The 27325-nt window shown below is 43.4% G+C and overlaps 1 protein-coding gene across 1 annotated transcript in view; it reads right to left on the reverse strand.

Annotated features, from left to right (window-relative positions):
* The window catches only part of ATM (ATM serine/threonine kinase), a 1399724-nt gene that overhangs the window by 1201474 nt on the left and 170925 nt on the right, over nt 1-27325 (reverse strand). Inside the window, exons 8-9 of the mRNA XM_086935231.1 lie at nt 21817-21986; nt 2015-2187 (exon numbers count right to left, since the gene is read on the reverse strand). Of these exons, the coding sequence (XP_086791357.1) occupies nt 2015-2187; nt 21817-21986 (343 nt within the window). The remainder of the gene's footprint in view (nt 1-2014; nt 2188-21816; nt 21987-27325) is intronic.

Here is a 27325-nt window from a genome sequence, read left to right on the forward strand (position 1 = left end):
CGAGTCTGACCTCCTGCTGCTGGGAGTCCTTCCAGCGAGGAGAGCTTGGACAAAGGGTTTCCTGTCAAGGGCGGTGTTCGCACCGTCCCAGACAGGGTTTGTGTATTCTGGGTAGGTAGGGCTTTGCGAGAAGGTGACTGCGGAGTGGCACCCCGGTGCTCACTACGCATCTGCCGGTCAGAACCAGTTCCAGGGGCGCCAGCCCCTGGCCTGGGGAAGTCCGGCAGGGGAGAGGGGTGTAACTACCCCCCTTCCTGGTCCCACCCTTAGGGCAGGACCTAGTCATGTACCCACCCCTTTCTTTAGGATAAAGGCAGGAGCGGGGACCCTTCCAAATTAGATCATCTTTGAATCAAGAACTACTTTCTACGAAAGGACATTCGAGATTCTTCTCAAGATTTCTCCCTTGTGACTAAGGAGTAGTCACCCTGCATCCGCAGGCACCATCTAAGAACTCTGCGGTTTGCTGCAAGTCCTTCCTCAGGAATCCGACGGCCCAGCTCGACGAGAACCGGCTTCCCTGGCACCTCTGACCTCTACCCACGTCATCAGCTCAGCTGTGATCTGCGGGTGCGACGAGACCTCGAGGGACCGGCCATCATCAAAACCTGCACGCTTTCTTAATCAGCACGACCATCGAAGTAACTCTCTGGTGAGTGCTCTGGGGTCAGAGAAGCCCCGACCCTGAGCAGCTCCAGCATCGAAGTGCAGCCTCCCAGTATCTCCACGATCTGCGTGGGGCCCTTCTGCTCGCTGCCCAGCACGTTGTCTGGACACTAGCCGCTGGCTTGTGCCCTTCTTTGACGACATCCGACAACCAACGCTGCTGGTCTGGTTGCTCCAGACTGGCCCTTGCTTCCATCTTTGAGAGAAGCATCCCGGACCCTCCTGGTCCACTCAAGACGCCATTTTAGGCCCACCACGTGGCCCTGAAATCTGCCAAGGCTTGTTGCCCAATCCTGGGCCCAGCGACGCCGACAGCATCAACCTTCGTGGGACAGCTCGCACCTCCATCCGGGTAGCCGACAACGCCTCCTGGTCCGTGAGACTGCAGAGCCTAGCGTCGCCCACTCACCTAGTCGAGGTGACGGCCAACCGGTGCCTTCCTGGTACCCTCTGACTACTGGCTAGTAGTACGAACTTGGTCCCCTCTGCTTTCAGGTATCAACGATCTCTGATCCAGGCTTGGATCTCTACAAACTATTCAGCACTGGTCGCCGGCCAGCAACTCCTTTTCTTCCGGCTCCTGGCTCGTCAGCGAAGACCCCGACGCCTGTAAGACTTGTGCAGCCGCAGCCCTCGTGGCTAGGTAACTTCGGCATTTCGGTGCCTGCATAGCCTCCTTACTCTAGGGTCCCGAGTCCCTCGCTTCCGACTTGCCTTATCGGGTCCGCCCGAGACCACTAAACTTTCCGTGTCTTCGGACACTTGTTTTAATTGTGCACTTGAAGTATTTTCCTAAGAGTTTTGGTTTGTGCTTAGTACCCTGTCCTCATAAAGAGTCCAGGGCTGTTGTGATTCTTAATAAATATCCTGTTTATTTTCATAACACTTGTGTGGTGTCCTTTCACTTGGGGTTCAAGGGGTATGTGATGGTATAACAGCTGGCTTAACACGCCCTCTAGAGTTTAGCCCGAAGACTGCTCGTATCCACGCTACTAGGATAGCTGGTCTAAGGTTGACTTACAACCAATCACCATAAGGGTCGTTTGGAACGATACATAGCGGTCGCTAGAATAGCGAACGCTGCATATCGGGCCAACTTCTCACACCAATCACCTAAAGGTTGGGGAAATCTCAGGATCTACAAGGAAGTCTGGCACTCTAAATTGATATTTACAGTTTATACATTAGAACACTTCGAACACTAGAAAGTGATAAGTTACTCATGGGAATAACTATTCAATGTAACAATCTGGGGGTACAAACAGGAGTTCCATATAACATTTGAGAGTTATAGACATATGATCCAGTGGAAAGCTAATATAGAAATACAAAGGTGGACTGGGCTTACCAGGGTATGATGTCAAAATCCTTGTGTGATTTTTGAAGATTGTCTCGAATCACAACCCAACCCAATTCAATTCTTCTTCGCTTGTTCGGTGCTTCTCCATTTGACAGTTCCCTTTGTGCAGCAACATATGAAGGTTGCGTTATATCAAGGAAACGGATGTCTTCTGTAAATAGCTAAAAAGCCAGTCCAAAACAAAATAGAAAATACATTTTACACTTTTTTAAATGTTAACACTGCCTTGAAATCCAACAGAAATTAACACTGCAAAATACCTCTACAGTCCGAGAGCAGTTGTACTTAACCAGGACAGTCTCAAGAACATTTGTTGCCCAACGGGCTTCATAGGCAGTACAAACATTTCATAGTTGCATAATCTTTAACAACCTATTTTCCACAAAGGTCATCAGCTTAGGGGCCTTTAACAGGACCCTCCTAGACAGGAATTTCATCCACTGACAACATCCTAATAACACTCTGCCAAAAACACATGGAATTTATCTTTTTGCACCATACCTCCGGCTCCAGCTAATAGGATCATTAGAATTCACAATCCTGCAAACCATACTAATGCAGATTAAGCAAGACCTTGTTTTGTGTTTCTAAACAGAGATTAAAATTATTTTTAATCCCTCAATGGATAGCGATATGCGAGGCTCCTTGTTACCCAAACAATGTAGCTTTCGATGATCGTACTCTTCATCCACGAGCGAGACACTCATCCTGTAAGGTTTGCCATTCCTTAGCCGACAAAATAAAGGGTAAGGAGAGGATGGGGATAAAGGAGCAGAGAAACTAATCCTATGGATCCTTGCACAGTAGTACAGCCCTTTATACCACACAAGTTCATTGTTCAGCCCTATACCACACAAGGGCATTGTTCACCAACTTAAAGTTGTGAGGGAGGATATAATTCCCCAGCAGCTTCTAGGGATCTTTTCGAATATTTTTAGGTATGTGGTATTCATACTGCACAAAGCTAACTAAAAAGGTAGCAAAGTGCAGTATAGGGTAAAATGCAAAAATATAGTCAATCAGAAATTGGAGTGGAAGCTGGATTCGGAGAGTGAACTACTACTGTGCCATAATGTAGCGTTCGTTTTTAGTCAAATCTTTTTATTGAGGTTTTCAATCAAAAAGGATAATAAAAAAGCATAAAGAATACTTTAAGGACAATTATTACTAACCCCCACACCATGATCATCCATATATTATATTTCACCATCAAACTATTTAACATCACTTTTATACACTTCTCAAATACAGGTGACTCCCCCTGAAATTTTCAAATAGATGCTTCTATAAGTATCATATGAACAGTTGCAGGGCTTTCATTCTAGGAGGCTCAAATTGCTGATGCTTCAGCTGCAGAAATATTTTAAGAGTTTCGTGAATTTCTTCTCAGTGTTGTTGAGGCCAAGAGTTAACTTCTTAAATGCGAACAGTTGCCAATTTTTCCCTAACCACTGTGCCAAGCTAGATGGAGATTTCTTTTTTCAAGTTGCCACTATCATCATTCTAGCAGCCCCACATATGCCAGAGAAACGGTATTTTGTTCCAACTAGGCATTTAAAATTGGTTTCACAGGTGGGCCAAAAGACTCAAGATGGATCAGCTTGGATAGAACACCCCCAAAACACCTTCAATGTTACTCTGAACCTCATTCCAGTAAGGAAAAATGTGTGGACAGTCATACCAAATATGGATCACGAATCCTTTTCTTGAACTGCATCCCCAACAGGTCTCCAGTAAACTCTGCGTAAGAGTTGGGGCAGTCACACCAGAGTTAACTACCATTGGTACAGATCTTTGCAAACTGCCTGTCTGTGAGATACACTTCAGATTGCCTTACGAATGGATGTCTGTACCATTTCACATTTTTTATCAGAGATCTCTCTATTGAGACTGTGAACCACCCCCCATGAAATTTCCACTGGTCCCCGTTCTGGATATTTTGTAGGAGTTTATAAATACACAAGATGATCCCCCGATGGGTTCTTACAAATGTTTCCATTGAGGTTAAAGCTCTAATAGCTGCCTGCCAAAGTGAGAGGAGTCACACCCATTTGCATATTTGAAAGTATTGTGATCTTTTCTGTATCGATTAAAGGACTTTACTTCCCTCACTGAAATAGATCAGAAATTACTAGACATTCGCCCTCCATCCAACATTTGAACATGTCACATTGCAAACCTGGGGAAAATTGCGGAATGGCGTGAATTGGAGATTAGAGGATGGAAACATTGCTATTCTTCCCTCCCATGAAACTCTGTCCTTTATCTCTAACCCTATTTTAATTGGAGTGGACAGGTAAGCATTCACAGTCTTTGGTGCTTCCCTATCCATGGGAGGTCCAAAAGAGATGCACCCACTACCACCCTATCCATAAATTATCATTTACATTATTTTTCTATCCACAGTCACTCTTAGTTGAGTTGCTCAGTAGGAAGTTACAATTTCTGGACGTTCTAGCCCTCCTCTATTTTGTGAAGACATGATTAGCCTGCCACTTACCCTAGCTCTCTTACCTGCAGAAACAATATGTGTCAAATCTACGTTCTTCTTCAGGGTAGGCATTGGGAGGGTCTGGAACAAATAAATAAATGGGGAAGGATATTCTGCCTATCCAGAACACACTAAGATTTCCATTTATTAAGGTCAGATTTAATTTGTCTTTTCAATTCAGGCCAATTAGCCCTACATCAAGTCTCTATATTTTCTGTACCATTCGGGCCTAAGCACCTTAGTAATTTAGAATTCCACCTAAAGGGACAAGCCACAGCCACTTGGTCCAATTCCTACCTCAACACATTAGGCTCAATAGTTCATACTTTCGGTGATTAACTTTGAACGCCAAAAATGTCTTCAAAGCCACCCATAATGGATGTTACTGCCAGCAAGGAAGTTATACGACAAGAGAGAATTCATGTCACCAGCAAATACACAGACACTGCAGCCCTCCAAATATTACCACCAGTACCCTTTCTACCTGCCTCGATGCATTTGATATGGTTTTAACTGCCAGGTCAAAAAGAAGGGGAGCCAGTGGGCAGAACCACCTCCTGCCTGTCTGAAGCATTTACTCTAATAGTTGCCTCTGGGTTCTTATAGTTAGCCAAAATTCCAACCAAAATCTTCTAGCCATAGCCCATTTGGGTCAAAAGTGGCTCAAGATATTTCCAACTAACCCTGTCCAAGGGCTTCTCGTCATCTAGACTGAGCAAGAGTGCTGAGATCCTTTTTTGGGTAGCCTTTTCAACCATATGGCAATTCTTCAAAACTTGTTGCTTTTTTTCTGTTGTTCACAAACCCTCCTTGGTCTGCATTCATTAGACCGAACATAAATGGTGCCTACCTGTTTATCAAATGTTGGTAAACATTTGTAGGTCAGCTTTAAGAAGTGTAATTGTTCTACCTGCTTTTCCCACCTAATGTATATGAGAAGTGTCAGCTCCATGCATTCAAGGGTCGATTCCGGACTGTTGATCAAAAGAATTATAGAGCACAGTTGAGGGCGCCTCAATGAAAGAGCAATGGGTTTTATAAAATGAGACTGTAAAGCCATGCGGCCCGGGGATTTACTCGAACTTATCGCCATGATTGCATTTTTTACTTCAAAGGCTTCAATAGGCTGACTTAGACTCTCTCTCCACTGGGCAGACTGAGTAGTATTTAAAAAATGTTTGTTTTTTAACCCCTTCGCTGCGGCGGCTATTCCGCCGCAGCGCTATGGGGGTAGGGCGGCCACGCGGTGGTCACGTGCTTGTGACGGAACCGCTCCGTCACGGCTCGCGGGTGAGCTGTGCTTGTGGCGAAACGGTTCCGTCACGAACGCGGCCGCTCAATGGAACGCGCCGCACAGGCGCGCCGAGCGGGCCGTGACGGAACCGTTCCGTCACAAGCACAGCTCACCCGTGGCTTGTGACGGAGCGGTTCCGTCACAAGCATACAAGGGGTTAAATTATGTTTTATTTTATCACAAAGAAATGGCACATTGATCAAATAGTACAAACAGGCATCTTTACAATCAGTTGGTTTGTCAGCGATATAGGTGAGAATTTCTTTCCCAACCTTACATTAATGCTCATGCAGTGTGAGTTATCACAGTACAGCGCTATTAACAATCTCTTTTCAGTACTTTTTGATCTTGGGGTATTGTTGGCAAGGTAGATAGTCCTCCTCTTTAGGTGTTCCATCCCTCCCACAGTCGTATCAATTTTTTCGGGCATCCCCTACATACATACACAGTCTTTTCCGCCACCATAGCCATGTTCATAAGTTTACACCACTCTGAGTGTGGGGGCTGCAGCAGTACCCCAATGCTTAGCGATATTTCTTTTAGCCAACATCACTCCTAGGGTTGCCCATGTTTGCCATGTGGAGTTAAGTAAGGTCTGTGGCTTTCCATAGGTTTACTAAACAGCGTTTGGACTCTGGTGTGACTGGGCTTCCACTCAGTCGTGTGATTGTGTCCATTACTGATGTCCAATATATTTTTATATCCAAAGAACAATGGTTCCTGTGGCATAACAACTTGTACAATTTATATTTAGTACAGCAGCTAAATAGCGTTTTTAAATATCATAGAAAAGGGGCTTGGCAAAGAAAAAAGCACACTCATACCAGATTCTGAAAAATGCTTTTATAATTCACATAAGGCAGTTATATCAACGACATATATACAAAAAAGTGCAATGTGTCCCCAGTGATATTGTGAGCGAAAACAACAACCACATAGACAATAGGTGAACTGTACAATTTTTCGACTATGAATATTTACAAGAGGGAAATGACCAAACGCAACAATAAATCAATTTGTAATCAGTGACTATCTACAATCATAGAGCACTGTGTTTTAAGGGTTCATTCCCTATGGCGTCGACGGCGTTTCGACCTATTAGATGAAGGTCTCGTCAGGACTAGACAGTGAGGGACATCTACAAAGAGAAGTGAAAAAGTGTATAAATATGTGTATAGTCGTATTAATTGATAAGAGTATATGAATTAAATATAAAGGGATGTACCTCGTGGTGTCTTTAATTACAACCCTTGCGTGATAAAGTAATACTAGAAACAACTTACAGTGAACCCAGCCGGGCACTGTCAAGAAGCAAGGCAAAACAGGTATTAATGATGTCACATTCACTGAGATGTACGCAAGAAAGAGCAAAAACGTCATGTTCAAGGACTTACCACTGTCATGGAATTGTGTGGTAGTCCTATATGAGGGCTTGCGGTCAGTGCCGATGTAACAGGGAGATACCTGACAATACAAGTGCACAAATTATTTTCGGCGCGTCTAAATGCTCAGCAGAGGCTCTAATACCGCTGCGGATGTCAGTAAGGGTCTTAGAATAGATTCCTACCTGTTTGGAAGGATAAACCCGCTTGGTAGCGTTTTCCCGGTCGTCTGTAAAATGACAGAATCAGTTCCGGGTATGAACGTCATCACGCTTTTAGCGTGATGCGTGCGGCGCGCGCGCAACCAAAGAAGGGCTGTTTATAAACATTGAAAGAGTTTCTGCTTCGGACCTATTTACATGACCCGCAGACAAGGGTGGAGGTATAGTCATCCAGGAAAGAACTGACTATGACATCGAAATAAATAAACAAATCTCTGAAGAGAAGCATTATAAGAAACTCCAGCACAACCCTGTAACAGAGATTCGTGAGAGAATTGTGACCATTACTAAAGAGGGACTAGATCAAGGGTTTATAACTAAGAAAGAATTTGAGTTTTTAAATTCTTCAAATCCAAGAACCCCGGTCCTATACACCCTCCCTAAGGTGCACAAAAGTGTGACACACCCCCCAGGAAGACCCATCCTGTCAGGATGTGGGTCGATTTTAGAGCCAATCGGTAAATACATCGATTTCTTCATAAGAGACTACGTTCCCCTACAAGCTAGTTATGTGTGTGATACAATGCACATGATAAATCTAGTAGAAGACATGGCATTAGATAAAGATACAGATTGGCTAGCCACTCTAGATATATCATCACTCTACACTAACATCCCCCAAGTCGAAAGCATTGGCTGCATAAAACATCTACTTGATACCAGACCAAGACCTTTTAATGTGCCCACCTCCTTTATAATTTCATTACTTGAAGTAGCACTTCAAAGGAATTATTTTGTATCCAGTGGCCATTATTACGAACAATGTGGTGGCACGAGCATGGGGGCAGTTTTTGCTCCGAATTTAGCTAATATCTACATGAACCGCGTAGAGAATGAATTTGTCCTAAGCGATCATAATCCTTACCATACCAGCATCAATTGCTGGTATAGGTATATAGATGACATTTTTCTTATTTGGAGAGGGAACGAAGAGGATTTTGAGAGATTTGTTTTGTATTTAAACACTGCTCAAACACACTTGATCTTTACATCTACATTGCAAAAAGATAAGATCCCATTCCTTGACTTGAGTATTCAACATGATGATGGTAAACTTTATACATCTCTTCATAGAAAACCTACCGAGAAAAACACGTTGTTATCATATAGGAGTCAACACCCTAGAGCACTGAGAGACGGTTTGCCCTTTGGGCAGTTTTTAAGGATCCGTCGGAATTGTGCTCGGCGAGATGACTATCTAAAAGAAGCAGAAATACTAAGGAACAAATTACTAAAGAGAGGCTACCCTAATAAAATAGTGAGAAAATCACTTAAACGTGCCTGGCACTGCCCCCGGGAGGAACTATTGGTTACTAGACCAAAGAGAGAAATGGAGAAAATTGTATGTGTCACCACTTTTGGTATCCACACGGATAAGATCTGTAAGAAAATTATAAAAAATTGGAATATCATTAAAAGTATTGACCCTCAAATTGATGTACCTTTATTTGCCTACAAAAGAGGGAAAAATTTGAAAGATCACTTAGTTAGGTCATCTACGGAGAAAAGTACTAGGAGAGGTGGCACATTAGAAACATCATGGAATCTCCCACCCATCTTGGGCCATCACCCTTGTGGCAATTGTGTAATTTGCCCTCTGACAGAGAAGACAAACTCCTTTAAACATGGTAGTCATGAACACATACTGAAGTTTTTCTCAAATTGTAACACACGCAATGTTGTGTATTGCATCTGGTGCCCTTGCGGTTTACCATACATTGGGCAGACACAACAACCAGTGAAAGCGAGAATAGGCCAACATTGCAGCCGCATAAGAAAAGCGGTTTTAACAGCACCACTGGTAGGACATTTTATAGAGAAAACTCACTCTGCAGACCAGATGAAATGGCAGGTGGTTGATACTGTGACAGTACCTGAAAGAGGCGGTGATATCTCACAGATATTGCTACGACGTGAGTGCCATTGGATTGATAGAATCAATTCAATTAATGATGGGTTAAATTCTGCAGATGAATGGAGGGGCTTTGTCTCTACCCTGATGACCTGATGAGATCTGGTACACCTGATTATTTCTGAGCAAGAACTTCTGAATTGAGGGGCATTGTGGGATGTACACTGATAATGTATACTAGCTCTGTATTACCGTATAGCAATGATTTATGCATACAACAATTATGAGACAAAATATGGGGCACTTATGATTGGTTCTGTTTTTGATAAATGCATATTCCCTTGATGATTGCAAATTGCTATTGGGGCTATATTGTTTGTAACATATCGAGTGCTGTTGTATATGTAAAAATCGTCATACACTATAATATGTTTAAACTTGATGAATATTATATTATGACTGTGTAAATAGGATCGAAGCAGGAAGTCCTTCTATATTTACAAACATCCCTTGTCTGATTTTGCACGTATTACGGTATAAACATTAGACATATTTCTTCCTTAATTGCAATTGTAATCAGGGTTAAAAAATGTGTGTAATACATTGAGCGTTATTGTATATATCACCATATAGTGACAACTACGATCATGTAAATAGGTCCGAAGCAGAAACTCTTTCAATGTTTATAAACAGCCCTTCTTTGGTTGCGCGCGCGCCGCACGCATCACGCTAAAAGCGTGATGACGTTCATACCCGGAACTGATTCCCGGAATATACTTGACCAAGGTCAGACGGCGGCACTGATCCTATTGGATCTAAGTGCCGCGTTCGACACGGTCTCCCACCACATCCTTTTACATCGCCTCGCTGAGGCAGGAGTTGGAGAACAGGCGTTTGAATGGTTTCGATCATTTCTTACGGGTCGAACCTTTAAAGTTTCTACTCCTCCCTACATCTCTGCCCCTCGCCCCATTCTACAGGGAGTGCCACAGGGCTCGGCCCTCAGCCCCACCCTTTTTAACTTGTATGTTGCACCGCTGGCGCAGGTAGCAGCTAGTTTTGGGCTTACAATAGTGTCATACGCCGATGACACACAATTGGCGGTGTCACTTAATGGCGATTCCAATATGAACGCCTCCACTTTTCAGGCAGCCCTCAAAGCGGTTGCCGGCTGGATGGCGAACAATCGCTTACAACTCAATGCCACCAAGACGGAGGTCATTCTCTTTGGTAGAGACAGTGAGCTCTGGGGAGACCAATGGTGGCCTTCTGAATTGGGTCCTGTTCCTACTCCTGTAACCGAAGTCAGAAATTTGGGCGTCTGGCTTGACAATCAATTGTCTTTTATTCCCCACATTAAACGTGTTGCAGGAATCTGCTTTGGCGCTCTACAAAGCCTACGGCCTATTTTTAAATTTTTTGACGCGGATACCAGGCAGATCATAGTCCAAGCTCTGGTGTTGACCAGATTGGACTACGCCAGTTCTCTGTTTCTGGGCGTTAATCAAGCTGAGCTTGCCCGTCTTCAGCGGGTACAAAATTCGGCGGCTAGGATGCTGGTCGGCCTCCCCAAATTTGTTTCAGCTCGCAGTACTATCCGTGACCTTCATTGGCTACCAGTAGGCCAAAGAATTAAGTTCAAGGCTTTGTGCCTCACTTTTAAAATTCTCAATTTGGCCTCCCCCCCCATTCTCACCCAGACCATCCTCCACTATGTCCCCGCAAGAGCTCTGCGGTCTGCAGGGTCTAATCTGGCCATTGTTCCTCGTTTTAAAAAGTCCAGAATGGGTGGACGCTCTTTCTCGGTGATGGCGGCTACTTTATGGAACTCTTTGCCTGCTTCACTCCGTTCCATCCACGATTTGTTTCAGTTTAGGAAACAATTAAAAACCCATTTATTCTCTGCTGTATAGCTCTGTGTTTTGGTCATCTCTGTTGTGTTATGTCTTCTATCTCCAAAAGCGCCGGGACGCCTCTTGGCTGCGGCATCTGTGCGCTATACAAAAAGTTAATAACATAACATAACATAACATTCTGTCATTTTACAGACGACCGGGAAAACGCTACCAAGCGGGTTTATCCTTCCAAACAGGTAGGAATCTATTCTAAGACCCTTACTGACATCCGCAGCGGTATTAGAGCCTCTGCTGAGCATTTAGACGCGCCGAAAATAATTTGTGCACTTGTATTGTCAGGTATCTCCCTGTTACATCGGCACTGACCGCAAGCCCTCATATAGGACTACCACACAATTCCATGACAGTGGTAAGTCCTTGAACATGACGTTTTTGCTCTTTGTTGCGTATATCTCAGTGAATGTGACATCATTAATACCTGTTTTGCCTTGCTTCTTGACAGTGCCCGGCTGGGTTCACTGTAAGTTGTTTCTAGTATTACTTTATCACGCATGGGTTGTAATTAAAGACACCACGAGGTACATCCCTTTATATTTAATTCATATACTCTTATCAATTAATACGACTATACACATATTTATACACTTTTTCACTTCTCCTTGTAGATGTCCCTCACTGTCTAGTCCTGACGAGACCTTCATCTAATAGGTCGAAACGCCGTCGACGCCATAGGGAATGAACCCTTAAAACACAGTGCTCTATGATTGTAGATAGTCACTGATTACAAATTGATTTATTGTTGCGCTTGGTCATTTCCCTCTTGTAAATATTCATAGTCGAAAAATTGTACAGTTCACATATTGTCTATGTGGTTGTTGTTTTCGCTCACAATATCACTGGGGACACATTGCACTTTTTTGTATATATGTCGTTGATATAACTGCCTTATGTGAATTATAAAAGCATTTTTCAGAATCTGGTATGAGTGTGCTTTTTTCTTTGCCAAGCCCCTTTTCTATGATATTTAAAAACGCTATTTAGCTGCTGTACTAAATATAAATTGTACAAGTTGTTATGCCACAGGAACCATTGTTCTTTGGATATACATGTTACCCTGGTTCCGTTGTGAGTAGGGTCTCCCTTGTTCTTCTTTTTCGCAATATATTTTTATGGCAGGGCAGTCCCAGATAGTGTGGAAGAAAGTGCTGGTCGCCCCTCATCCCCTCACACAAGGTTGGTTATCTTTTTTCCCTATTTTGTAACGCTCTGGCCTTGTGTAATAAATTCTATCCAAGATCTTAAGCTGTATCAGGTGGAGTCTGGATGGGCTAGCCACCTCCCTAAGTGAAGCCAAAACGTCCTGCCAGTCAGTGTCGTTTAATTCTCCCAACTCCTCGCTCCACTGGTCTCTGAACTTTTGCATGGGGTCAGCCATGTTATTAATAATTTTCGATTCGTCAAAGAGATTGCTTTCTTATCCATATGTTCCGTGAGTAGTCTGTCTTCTAGTGGTGAGGCCTCAGGCAGGTTAGGGTCAGTGGGGATTGCTGCCTAAGGCGTGTTTTACTTGGTAGTAATGGAATTGTTCTGCCAATAGCATTCCAGCGCTGAAAGCCCTTACTCTGCCCAACCTGCCCAATCTGTCCGTGACCCAAAGCAGCATTGCTTGTGTAATTGTGTTTTTCCATCCCAGTTTCCTACATGCTATACACCATATCTGGAGCGTGTGGTTCGTCGGGCCTAGCAGGGTCCGCGGTTTGTTGCATAGTGCATGGTACGGGCCCCCCGTCTCCCAGTTCCACCCTGTCCAGACTGTAAGCTGGGTCTGTGTGAGAGATGTGCAGCCAGTGATTAATCACAATTAGTTGGGACGCCCAGTAGTATGTCTGGACACTTGGGAGAGCTATTCTGCCATCATGCCATGTTCGGTATAGATTTACCATTGCTATACGGGCTAGCTTGCTATTCCAGAGGAGCTTGGTGACCTTCGCCTCTAAGGTGAGAAAGTAGGACTGGGGGCCTGGAAGGGTGTACTTTGAAGGGCGTAAAGGAAGCATGGTAGCGCCATCATTTTGAAGAGCGCCGCCCTTCCCAGGAGCACCAGCGGTAGCGACTGCCAGCGTTTGGTGTCTCTTTGGAGCCGTTGTAAGGGGGCTTGGAGATTTAGGGTTGTAAAAACCTCTGTATTGTGCGTGATGTGTATACCCAAGTATTTAAAATGATCCGTCACTATCGTCACATTGCACCAAGTTGGCAATCGCGGCGGAGGTCCATGCAAGACATATAGCACAGATTTTGCCCAATTTATTGTGTATCCTGAGTATCTCCTGTAGGATTCACAAATGGCCAAGAGACAATACAGAGATCGTCTAGGAGAGGCCAGGTATAGGAGGATATCATCTGCGTACAGAGATACACAGTCCTCACAATTGGCAGTCCAGCGGAGCCCGCGGAATGACCGGGTCTTGTTTCACCAAGGCTGCCTGGGGCTCTAGTATTAGGTCGAAGAGCAGTGGTGATAACGGGCAACCTTGTTGTGTGCCCCGATGTAACAAATTCTCTGGACATGTGCAAATTTGCTACTACATGTGCCAGGGGATTAGTATAAAGTAGTCGTATCCAGGAGTAGAATGTTGGCCCAAAGCCCAGTTTCTTGAGAGCGGCAAACAAGAAGGGCCACTCGACCGTATCAAATGCCAGTCTCGCATCCAAGGAGAGCACGATGGCGCCTTCTTGTATAGTATGTTTGCGCCCTAGGACACTACGGAGGCGTCTCAAAGTTAGGGCCGTATTTCTCCCCGGCATGAATCCAGATTGGTCTGGGTGTATTAATTTGGCTAGATAAAGCATAAGTCTATTGGCCATGGTTTGGCCAATATTTTTGGGTTGAGCATTTATTAGAGAGATGGGCCCATAGAAGGCGCACTCCTTCGGTTGCTTACCAGGTTTGTGGATGGCCACTATGGTTGCCATCTTTGGTTTTGTGGTAGCTCCCTCACCTCCAGACTGGCCTCAAACATTGCTCCAAGATAGGGCGCAAGTGTTGTTGTGCTTCATTTAAACCATTCTATGGGGATCCTGTTAGGGCCGAGGGAATTTTGTTGATCGCCATTGTTTCAAAAAAGTTTTGATTGTTGTATCATCTTGGGAATATAAACTTCGGAGAAATTTCTAAACTCTTGTTTTAGGTTTCTCATTAATTGTAACACCACTATATAATCATTTTATTCTTTCTAATTAACATTTTAGTCTGCTGAACCCATAGTTGTCATGGTTGCAGGGCTCCCACCCTATTACCATTCTGTAAAAGGTGCGGCCTAATTTCAGTATTGTCTGTTCTACTTTATTCATTCACTTTATATTCAATTGACCACTTGGGATTACCCGCTGTCTATGTATATAAGTGTAAGATTTTCAAGTCTTCACAGTTCTTGAAGGAAATCTGAGGAAATTCAACAATTGGTTCCTGGGAGAACTTGTGCGTTGTTTTCTCAAGAAACATAAGACATGTCTATCATCTGGCAGCAAAGTGTCTGCAGATATTAATCTGCACAGCAATAACTGTGAACGAAAACAATCTATCCAAAAATAGGTTCTATTGAAGTAAAACAAGAGACTCTGGCTTCTTGGTGTAATTTTCACCAGGTGACTTCCAACCCTCACTCCGTTAGAAGCCTGATCAAGCTTTTGTAAGAGACTCTCATTAAATGGCCCATAGAACTAACTCTATCCCAATTTGGGTCTCATGCTAGATGAAAGTCCCCTCTCAAAATTACTTCAATCCGCACTCCTTCCATAACACCTTGACTGGTATTTGAAAGATAGATAGATAATTATGTATGTAGTGGAAGAGTGGTCTCTCTGTGTATGTACCGTAAGGGAGAGTCACTCAGGGTCTCTTGTTATGGTTTCCTTCTCCCTTCCATACTACATTTGTCCAGGATTGCCACTCCTGCTGACATAGAGGGTCTCGCTAACCAATATTTCACAGGGTACTCTCCATTTTTCATTCTAAAGAGGTTCTTACACAATAAATGGGTATGCTGTAGAAAAATAAGGTCTGAGTCATGTCGCTTTTTGTAACTTCAGAATTTTACCTCTTGTTGGAAGAGCCTAACCCTGTGACATTAAGTGAGATTAATTTGAAAGTGTACCTCTATATTTGGTGTGTCAACTGTTGTTGCTATAATCTGTTTAACCCCTTCGAAGCTAATGACGAGCTGGGCTCGTCATGGCGCTTACCTGCCGTGCGCGGATGACAAGGCCAGCTCGTCATGAATGATGGCATTCTGCATATCTCAGCACAGGACCGGAAAACGCCTAGCAGCCATGTGGTTAATCAAAACAAGTTAAAAGATTAAGGGCCTGATACAGAGTCTGGCGATCTTAGGACCACCAGATTCATGGTGGAGCGGCAGTCCAGCCATCGCCGCTCCTATCGCCCCAGTACAAGTAGGGAGGTCGGACCGCCGCCGAGGTCCCACCAATTATATTATAAGTTTCCTCTCTGCAGGCATGTCATGGAGGTTCCTACTCCATGAACATCGTGACGGAGAGGAAACAAAGGGGGCACTACAGAGTTCCTCTGCATGGGGATGCATGCAGGGTGGTACATTATATGCCCCCCTGTGTGCATGCACAGGTCCTGAATATCATGGACTTTCAAGTCCATGCCATGCAGGAACCTTGTTGTGCAGTCCCATTGCGGTTCCTGTTTTCTAAGCCACTGCTAGGGGACCGCCATGCGCCCGCTCACCAGACCACTTAACAATTACATTCTGGCGGGCGGGCGGCAGCGGTGACTGTTGGTGGTGCAGCAACAGTAACGTACCGCCGAAAGTCGTAATTAGGCCCAAGCGTATGGCTGTTCCTGACTAGACTTTAAAACAAAATACCAGACATCCAGTAAAATACAATAAGAACCCCTCCTGTAAATTACTCAAAGTTCCATTTTCCATGATGCCTTCTGCCATCACAACGACTCCATCTCCCACAGATGCAGCAATTTTTTATTTATTTTTTTATATCTTTATTTATACATTTTTAAACCAGTACGTGACTACAGCACAGGTGTAAAAAGAGTAGAGCAAATCATTCATTAGCATTCCCACTGGATCTAATGGTACAACAGAGCATAAATCCAAATAGAAATTTCCAGTGAGTTTGAACAGACATCTATATCCCTCTCATCCCAATAACAGAGCCTCATACCCAGCTTGCTACAGCAAAAAAAGGGGCTGGATCAAGTCTCTGGCTCATTTCACATACGTCATAAATGGTGTCTATACGTTTTCAAACCTGCATACGGAGTCCCTCTGGATAGTTGTGAATCTTTCCACTGCATAAATGGACCAGGCCTTCACCCACCACTAGTCTAGAGCTATCACAAGGCATGCCACCATTGGAAGAGGCATGATCAACTTTTGCACTGCCCGGGAAGGGGAAAGAAGGTCATTGGTGCCCATGTGGCCTAAAAGAGCCTCCTGAAGCGAACAAGGAATGCTGATGTTGGTAATGTTCTGTATGCACTCAAACACCCGATCCCAAAAAGACCATACCTGCGGGCAATCCCACCACATATGCATATACGTTCCCTTGGTAGTACATCTCCTCCAGAATTCATCAGACGTGCTATAGATCACTTTTTATTTGGACTGGGGTGAGGTACCACCGTAACATAAGCTTGAAGGAATTGACATTGTATTGCAGACAGAGGGAGGACTTTGCTGCCATCACGCGTATCAAAAGCTAGTCTGACTGTCAGCCTGAAGGACAGGTCTTGGGACCAATGTCCCACATAAGACATATCTGTAATAGCAACAGGCCTATTTAAGACACAGTACAATCGGGAGACAGCCTTAAGTGTATCTCCATCAGCCATTATATCCTCAATTCCCGTCATCTACTGCTTCCCTCCTAGCCTCACCATGGGAATACAGGCCCAGTGTAAAAGTTGTGTAACTTGATAAAGGTCTGCAGGTCGGAGCTAAAAATCATTGCCACTTTGGTCTCTTGTCTAAGGATCCCTGTTGGAATACAATTGGTCAAGACATAATGTGTCACTTCCCCTAATTAAAACAGCATATCGAAAACCCACGGAACCTTGGACAGTGGGAGGTGCGTGGACGATCACTGAGGTTTTCCATGACCCTGACATCCAAGACCCATTTCGGAAGAAGGTGGAGCTCTTCCAGCAGAATGGCAAGCAGATGAAAGGCATGTTCTCCTATTTCCAGTTCTGCAACTCAAGCAACTCAGGCAAGAAGAAAAGGCATGAAGTGCGCACATCAGCTTCTTTGTCTCAGCCTCCACACCTGAAAGTGATGAGAAAGAGCAAGTCCTGTGTTTTGACACACGCCGATATCAGTGCAATCTTTTCTGAACTCGGAGAGCACGCTCTGATGTATCATCTGATGAATAATGTTCTAGGACATGTTTGTTAAGGTATGAGTGTGACTCCAACCTAAACATTTCTAAAGCCATTGGGAGTCGAGGAGCAGTAGAGAACGTAAATGTTGGGTTGAGCTGGAGAAACCTAGAAGTTGTGGCCTTTACCCTAATTGTCTCCTATGGTTTCCCCTAGTTCCCAATTTCCTTTTCCTGCGCCTCCTATAGATCACTGCTCCCCAACCATTATTTTTCGTCCTGTTTCCCGCCCTCATTTATCCATAAAGTGAAATATTTACCACATGAAGAACGATGTCTGTGTAAGGGCCGGGTCTGTGTTACTGGCCGGGGTTTGGTCAGGGACTTAATGCAACTCATGTTTTGTTGTGTTATATCTGGAATTTAGTGCTGGATTTGTTGTGCTCCTTTATAGTTCAATATAAATTATTTGAATCTAAACTATAAAATATACAAGCACGAATGGAGCTCTTGCATAGCTCATAACGCTATTATTTATAAAGCCATTTGTTAGTGCTTACAAATTCAGAAGGGAGGCGAAATGAAACACATGGAGATAGAAATGTGCACCTAATCCCATAGTCATATTAATTTATGGAGATTTGTAGGATGCAGCTTATCACCCCTGAAAGTATCCAGGCAACAGAGCAGGAGTGTAGCTCTGGAGGTGCTCCTAGTTGAACATTCAGGTTTTCTGCCTCTTGAGGAAGTTGAAGAGTGGAGAGGCGGTCTAGATATATAGCAAGAATTCACTCCAGCTTTTGGCCACGATGATGAAAAAGCACAACCCTTCTGTCTTGCTTCTGCAAATGTGGGGGATTCGTGCAAGGCAGAGTGAAGTGAACCATATGTGTCTGGAGGCTTGGTAGAGATGGAGTTTGTTGTTGAGGTAAATTTATCCTGCTTTGGGGAAGAGCTCTGTAGGCATGGGTGAGGAGCTTGAATAGGCAGCATTTATGGATGGGTAGCATCAGTGCAGTTTCGCGAGGTGAGACATGATGTGTGCCCTGCTCAGGATGTCTAGGATGAGACTGGTAGTGGTGTTTTGGATAGTTTGGAGTCCTTGAGTGAGTTGTCTGGAGATGCCAGCATATAGTGCATTGCCGTAGTGTAGACAGCATGTGAATCGGGCTTGGGTGACTGTGTGTCTGAAGTGTGTGGGGAGCCATTTGAAGGTTTTGTGGAGGACTCTGAGGATGGCACAACAGGATTTTATCACAGATTTGACTTATTTGTTCATCAAGAGCTTGTTGTCAAGGATGATACCGCAGTTCCTGGCATGGTCTGTGGGATGGGTGCAGTACCCAATTCGGGTGGCCACCAAGAGGAGTCTGATGTGGAGTTCTTACTTCCATAGATCAGAACTTCTGTTTTATCTGTGCTAAGTTTGAGGCCGTTCTCTCGCATCCAGTTTGCTAAGCTGGTCATGCAGGCAGTGAAACTGTTCCTGGTGTTGTTCTTTTCAGTGAGGGGGAGGATGAGCTGAGTGTCATTAGCATAGGTGACGATGTTAATGTGTGGATTCTTATGATACAGGCGAAAGGTGCCATTTAAACGTTGAACAGTGTTGGGCTGAGGGAGGAGCCGTGGAGGGACTCCACAGGTAAGTTTCCTGAGTGCAGAAGGGAAAGTTGAGAGTCTGACCAGTTGCATTCTGTTGATAAGTTTCCTGAGTGCAGAGGTGAAAGTTGAGAGTCTGACCCGTTGCATTCTGTTGCCGAGGATGGAGGAGATCCAACTGAGGGCGAGAGTCCTTGGAACATCTGAAGTCTGGCGATGAGTGTTCCGTGAGAGACCGTGTTGCACGCTGCCAAGAAGCACAAGTGCAGCGGTTTCTCCTCTTTTTATGGTGAGGCGAATGTCATCTGTTGCTGCTAGGAGGGCGGTCTCAGTGCTGCAGTTGCTGCGGACTCCTGACTGGGTGGAGTCCAGGGGGTGGTGCTCTTCAAGATGGGTGGAGAGTTGCTTGATGATCTCTTTCTACATGACTTTGGCTAGGAAGGGAAGGAGAAAGATGGGCCTGTAATTGCTGAGATCACTGGGACTGGCCGAGGGTTTCGTCAGCAGAGTGGTGACCTCCACTCGTTTCTATCTGTCTGGGAAGTATCTACTGGGGATGGACAAGTTGAAGGTGATGGGAACGTTGGCGCTGATCAGTGGGCCTCCCAGCTTGTACATGTGATGAGGGTAGGGGTTTAAGGGAGATCCTGAGTGGATGGACTGTATCATTCTTGTGGTGTCTTCTGCAGTGAGTGGACTCCAACTTGTTAGTAGGTGGGTGCTACAGGTGGTAGGGCGAGGTTGCCTGGTGATCTCTTCAATGGTGGGCTGGGTTGTGAAGTTGGAGTAGATAGTGAGGATTTTGTCGTGGAAGAAGTTTGAGAGGGGTGATTGTGTTGGCAGAGGCCGTTGGGTTGGTGTATTGCTTGACGATGTTGGCAAGTTTTTTGGTTGTTTTGAGCAGGATTCGAGCCTGATCATGAGGGCCGCTATCCTAAACTCTTTGACCTGTGCATGCTATCGTCCAAGTGCGGATTTGTAGGTCTCTCTGGAAGTGTTGTCTCGACTGGTCCACCATCTTCTTTTTCAATCTGCTTGCCGTGGCATTTGGAGACTCTGAATTTTTTCATGGGACCAGGATGTTGGCACAGTCAGTGATCCAGTTGTCAAATGTGGGTAGGTCTGTCATTAGGTTGCCAGTGAGGGTTGGATGATTGGATCGAAGGGCGGGGTCCGTTATGTTGCTCAAGGTACGGCTGAGTTAGAACCCAAGTATCCAGTATTACCACCTAGGCATAATCAAATGCTAACATAATGTTAAAAGTTAGGTAAGAGACAACAAAGTTTACACTTTACAAATAAAGGGTGTTGGTATGACATGAGGTTCATATTAGCAATGTAAGTAGTTGGATTAAAAACCAGCACATGAATTTTAAGAAAAAGAAATGCCTTCCCTTAGGATAACTCATTGAGAGATGTAGGACATGTATGTAATATATAGATTACAGAGTAATATAAGTAGTAATAGTATACTCCACATTTGATTAGCACACACATATTCATTAGCCGATTATAGTTCAGACTTAAATAAGCTTGAATGTATATTAATACAAAGTTCAATGTGTATGTTTTTATCATTATATACTACCCTTTACTAAAGAAGGCTCAGTTCCAAAGTGCCAAAGCACATTCAAAACAGCCTATAATACAGAAATATATTGCCTAAAATAAGGAAATCTATTACAGACATTGAAATTAATTCCAGTTAACCACCTGATATAAGGCATTTGATCCAGTGTCACCTCCCACCCCTTGTAAATAAAGTAGAATATGAACATTACATTTCTACCCTTGTGAAGTATATTCTGACCTGTAAAACCTGAATGCCTTTCATTTTTAAATTGTTGAAAACATTTTGAGTAATCATGGAAACACAAATATGCATGTACATTAATCAACTATATAAATATTTGTTACATGAAATAGGAATATATTAGGTAGTTTGAACCTACTGTCTGACCTGTGTTGTCCAGTTCGAGCAAGAACAATATGTGAAGAAATACATAGAAAATCTCACAATAGAGCAGTTTATTTTACACATTATGGCAACGTATTAATTCCTGTAGAGAAATCTTGTACTAATTGCTTGCACCACATTTCTCACAGTACTCTTCTACTATTCGCTCTGTGAAAACAAAAATGTGGGTGCCCTTCCACAAATAGTGACACTCTAAAGCTACTGAACACCCAGGTAGCTCCAAATTAGCCTTCACCTACAAAATGTGTGCACTAAACAAGGCTAACTCTCCTGTTACAAGATCTAATCACCTGTTTAGACTTCCATTATCAACAACTTTCTCTCGCCACCCAGTCATCCACTCAGATATCCACTCAGACTTTACAGCACGTTTCATCTGCAAAATGAAGATGTCAGTTTTCCTAGCAGCTCAGCCACCATACCCCCAGTCCCAATCCTACTCTTCCATTAATGTTACCCAACTAACTGCCCTCTACCCAATGCAAACTCAGAGAATGGAAGGCGTAATGCTAAATTTCTCCATGTGAGGGGATTTACATTTTATCTGCGATCGCTTTTAGAAACACCTAACCACAAACCAATTTCATGGCATTAATTACCCAGCAGAGTATTATTAAGGTTGACACTTCCTGTTAGCTAAGTAACTTATATTGAATGTTGACTCCGTTTTAGGTGAAACAGGTCTGTGGATTGTTTTCTTAATAAAGGATGATTTAACCCATAAAACACACAGATTCACTAAGTCTCTTACCTGATGACAAATGTCGGATATCAATAAAACCAGGTTCTCTTTCACAGCTTTATGGCGTGAGCCTGAAGAATACCTGCCCCTGCTACCAATCTGGTTTATCTCATTAACCAGAGCATCATATAGATTGTACAATATGCTTTGCCATTTTGCTAAATCATATGCATAGGCACCTATAAAAAAAAAAGAGTAATTACTACACATTGCTGACCTCTAACACAGAAACGTTATGACATACAACTCACAAACTGACAAAGTATGTACACACTAAAAGATTAGTTGCCCTCAACACAAGCAAAAGAAAATAATATGAAACTCCTAATAGTCCATGTTACACACTTTTTCAAATGAAAGGGATGTGCATAGAAACTGGTTTCTTATACAATGATCATATTCTAAATTTAAAAAACACATTTTAGCTGAATTTACTTTAATATATTCAATTTCATTAGTTTAGTACCTGAAAAACATCGTGAAGTAATTCCCAGGTTTTAAAATCAATTTTAATCTTTGATTATTAGTGGTTGAGTTGGAGTTAGTCTTAAGGCTAGTTCAAAAGGCATTTTCAGTTTTTACTAGCTTTCTCTTTCAAATAAACACATTCAAATGTACTATGAATAACAGTAAATAATTAATCAAAATAAGCATTTAGGCATAATCTTTACACAATTTACGGTCTCATATTTTAACTCAATTTAGTTTAATTTATCCTAACAAAATTGAAGTTAGATTCAGGAATAGGAGTAAAGTTAATACGTAGGTTTAGTATTAGGGTTCAGATTAATTGTGGAGTTACAGTTAGATATATAAACAATATCAGGGTTAGTGTTAGAGGTAGAAATAATAATGCATATGTTTTGTTGTATATTTTTAGTAGCTATGTTCAGTATCCCTTAATAGATGGTCTCATTGATTTCCATTATATTCATCATTCATTTATATTAGTGTATGTTAAGTATCCCTTAATAGATGATATCATTGATTTCCCTTCTTTTCATAATTTTTAACATTATATCACTATCTTTACCTGTCCCATGCCCACATTATTTTTATATTTTTAACAGTTTCACCTTGATATTTTTCCATTACGCAGTTTGTCTTGACTTTACATCCTTACTACCACTCATACTCAAAAATAACCCATTGCGAGAGTTGCCCACTATATGTTATCACAATTACAATATAATGATCTCATGACTTCTGATGCTCCGTCCATCACCACCCTACTTTTGTACCGCTTTGTTCGCCATAAGTTGGCAGGGTATGCTCAGACGTGAGTCCCTTGCTCACTTTGCCACTGGATTCAAGCAAGCCTGGCTGAAGACGGCTGAAATGCCAGAAACCGGTCCTAGGAAGCTTGTTTCCGGTCCAGGGAAGGCATGGCTTGGCAGTTCGGGCTGGACTGTTCCCATGAGGCACAGGGTCAGACTGATTTGCATATGGCCATGTCTGAACTGGGGTGGCAGAGTGGGCTAAAGAACGGTGATGGATTAAACCCAGATCTGTTGACTGGGTGTGAGTGTTTGATTGGTTCAGATGCTCCGTCCATCACCACCCACTTTTGTACCGCTTTGTTCGCCATAAGTTGGCAGGGTATGCTTAGACTTGAGTCCCTTGCTCACTTTGCCACTGGATTCAAGCAAGCCTGGCTGAAGACGGCTGGAATGCCAGAAACCGGTCCTAGGAAGCTTGTTTCCGGTCAAGGGAAGGCATGGCTTGGCAGTTCGGGCTGGACTGTTCCCATGAGGCACAGGGTCAGACTGATTTGCATATAGCCATGTCTGAACTGGGGTGGCAGAGTGGGCTAAAGAACGGTGATGGATTAAACCCAGATCTGTTGACTGGGTGTGAGTGTTTGAATGGTTCAGATGCTCCGTCCATCACCACCCCCTTTTGTACCACTAGTGAGGCTGCAGCACTTAAATTGTGCCACTCACTTAAGTAGCACCTTAAAACATGTCCCAGGTCTGCCATTGCAGCCCGAATGCATTTTTGAACTGCCAATTCGACTTGGCTATGTAACCCTCTTGGCAAGTCTTACATTCCCTTTTTATTGCATATATTTCAAAAGTATGGTAGGCCCTAGGTAGCTCATAGGGCAGGGTGCATTGCAATTAAAACTTTGGACAAGTACAAGTACTTTTAGGTATTACATGTCCTGGTAGTAAAAACTCCTAAATTAGTTTGTCACTATTAAGGAACGTATAGAGTTCAAAGCACTCTGTGTCAGTCACAGGATCGTTCATGGCAAGGGTCCGGGCTTTCTGCGCAATCTGCTTCTTCCCTACAAGCCCACCAGGCTCAGTGGATGTTGGCCTGCTCTCGGTCCCTAGAATCAATAGGGCAAGAATGGGAGGGCGATCCTTCCGTTCCTTAGCCGCACGGAGATGGAACTCCCTCTCACATAAGCTTCGTGTGGCGCCCTCGGAGGTGGTGTTCCGGAAGGAGCTGAAAACTCTCCTGTTCCCAAAGCCTTAATTTTCCGGTGCAGGGCTATCCCCGTTCCATCTACTGTTCCATCTACCCAGGTTGCTGCTCAGTTCCTGATAGCGCGGGGACACACTGGCAAGTGTAACCAGGCGCTTTAGAAACTCAGAATTATTATTATTATTATTACTACTGTGAGGCCTACCTGTCCCATAGGATAATATTGGATTGCCTTATTACAGTTAATAAGTACTTATGTGATTGGGACCAGGTATCTAGTTCATGTTTGGTATCCATGGAATTGTAATGTAAATCCTCTTTGATTGGAAAGTAATATTTTTATTAACAACTTTGAAAATGACACTTTTAGAAAGTTTGTATTTGCCTGCACCAGCCCCTTTGTGCCTGCAGCCTGTCTTGGATCACCTGACTGGGTGTAACGGACAGATTTTGTGAATTCCTCCTAGCCAGTCAAAGAATAGAGGGATTTGGTGTGCCAGAATAGGACATCTTCTGGCAAGATAGGGACAGAGCAAAGTTCCACTTTCAACTGAATAGGGTGTGATCTGCCTAAACACAAATGACCTAGCACCTCTACATTAGTCACTGCAACCAGCTTGGAGCCAGGGCAGGGGAGTAAGGAAATTCCATGCACTTCAAAGAACTTTCTTGATGATACTCACACCGCCCAGGGTAAATCCGAATTTGTAAAGCGCAACTACTCACCCTTACGGGTCTCAAGGCGCTGGGGGCCGTCGTAGAAATTAAGTGGGCTATTGCCCAGAGTCACATGGTGCTGAGCTCAGCTGACGTAGGAGCTGGGGATTGAACCGTGAACCCTGTGCTCAAAAGTCAGCTGCCCTGGCCGCTGCACCACACCTTTCCACAGAGAAAGCCTGGAGCCTAACTTGAACCCTCAGAGTCCAGCCTAGCTGCTGAGCCCGGCATCTTCACTTGAACCCAGGAATTTCAGAGTGACTCCAAGGGTTAGTTTGCTTGCCTCCTGTTCAGAGCCACAGGGACCCATCGAGAACCCGTACCTGGACACAGCCTGAGTGAGTCCTGAACCCCTGAGTGGTGTACCACCAGTCCAGGACCCTTTGTTGTAGTGCTTAAGGCGCCCGATGGCAAAATCCCAAAACTGAGGCCTTTTGGACAAAAACTGCTATGAGAACCAGGAGGAGACTGTGACCAACCTTTTCACCAATCTGCCCAAAGTGCTTTCTGAATTTTCGGAAATGTCTTCGGCTACAGTTCTATCCCTCGTCCCGCTAGAGATTTTCGGATTTTAAAAAAGGGGCTAAGTCAGAACGTAGAAATCTTCACTGCAGCTTTGACTCATGGTTCCCCGACAACGCTACCTCCTCGGACACCACCTGCAGCCTTGCCCCATGAACTTTCCCTTCTCGGAAAATTTTTCTCAACATTTCTTTACAGTCTGAAGGTAAGGGCTGACTGGACCCAACCCACTTCTTGTATCTCTCCATTGCGGTCCGTCATATTTTTAGACTGTGACTGGGTCATGCGAGACTAGATGTCAGAGGTTGGTGCTTTGATCGGTTAGGTACTTGATTTTACTAAAATATTTTAAAATGTATAATTCCGGTTCTACTGATTGGATTGTTGTTTTGGAGTCAAATAATTTGTTTAACTATGCTGCATAAACACTTTACATATTGCCTGTAAGTTAAGCCTGGTTGTTTTTTGTGTCAAGCTACCCAGGTTTAAGTACAGGTTAATTTAGTGACATTTTGTGGTTCACCCTACAGGGGATAGTGGTTGTTGCTTACCCAGGGTTCATACACCAGTCAACAAAAACCTAATCTCTCACACCAACCAGTTAGATTCAAGTACTTCTAGGAGGTCCTTTTCAGTTCTGAGACTTTTCAGCTGAGCCTCCACACAATAATGGAGTACCATCATCAGAAGCTCAGTTATCTTCCTGCTGTGATCCTGACAACCTTGAAAAATTACTTGATACAACAAAAGCATACTGCAGCCTTAGAGGAGCAGCCTCAAAGGCGGAGCCTCATACATGACAGTATCAGTACAACTCAATATGTAATGAGAGATCAGGCTGGATCAGTAATATGCTTCAACATTGGTGAAAAAACAGGTTAGAGTAAACCTTTTGGAGCTAAACAAACAGCCATTTTATTACTAGCAATGATATAAGGAGCAGTAAGTGAGTAAAACTGCTACCTAAAATTACTTAACTTAAATTAATTACAAGTTTTTAGTTGCATCCTAAGCCTGGAAAATTAGAATACATGTAAAAGTCAATACTGCATAAAATCACAACCCTAAACCTATAAACTATTAATGTATTTAAGCACAATAAAACCCTGAACGTTAAGGTAATCTGGTTTGCTTTGTTAAGAACAAAAATAGTAAGTTTCCATGCCCGGATTTTACAAACGGGCAATAGTCCACTTTTAAATGTGGATAGCAAGGACCCCCTGGGTAGTAGCAATCTATAGACTCCTAGGGCAGGGTAGCAACATGTGTACAAAATTCTAGGACGTCTATACTAATAAGTGTACAGATACGACAAGGCAGTTATCAAGAAGGAACAAGAAGGAACAATAGGGAAGAGTTAAAGTAGGTATTATAAAAAGTATATTTTTATTTTATATATTTAAAAAATCATATTAGAAGTGACAGAGGGTCAAACCAATATGACAGATCTAAAAATGACTTTTTCAAAATTACATACAATAATCGTAACACATTAACATAAAATTCACAAAGCATAAGATACAAAAAATATTGGTAAAAGCATACAACTAATCACATCGATAATAAAACAAACATAAGAACTCGACGCGCGTTTCGGCGAGGGAACGCCTTCTTCAGGAGACACAATTTCTATTCCTGAAACACAATTTAAAAAATTTTTTGTTATCTAAACATCTATGTATACAATTATTATTACGAAATACATTTGTTTTAAACCTACATTCCTAACATGAGAGCTGACCTTGACTATTGTTATGTACACTTAAAGCCTTTGATGAGCACAATGTTATTACAATTGTACAGTATCTGACTCGTTCATGATTGTGAAGGGCTATCCCTTTTCTCC

The sequence above is a fragment of the Lissotriton vulgaris genome, chromosome 8, assembly GCF_964263255.1.
Source record: "Lissotriton vulgaris chromosome 8, aLisVul1.2, whole genome shotgun sequence".
Classification (NCBI taxonomy): Eukaryota; Metazoa; Chordata; class Amphibia; order Caudata; family Salamandridae; genus Lissotriton; species Lissotriton vulgaris.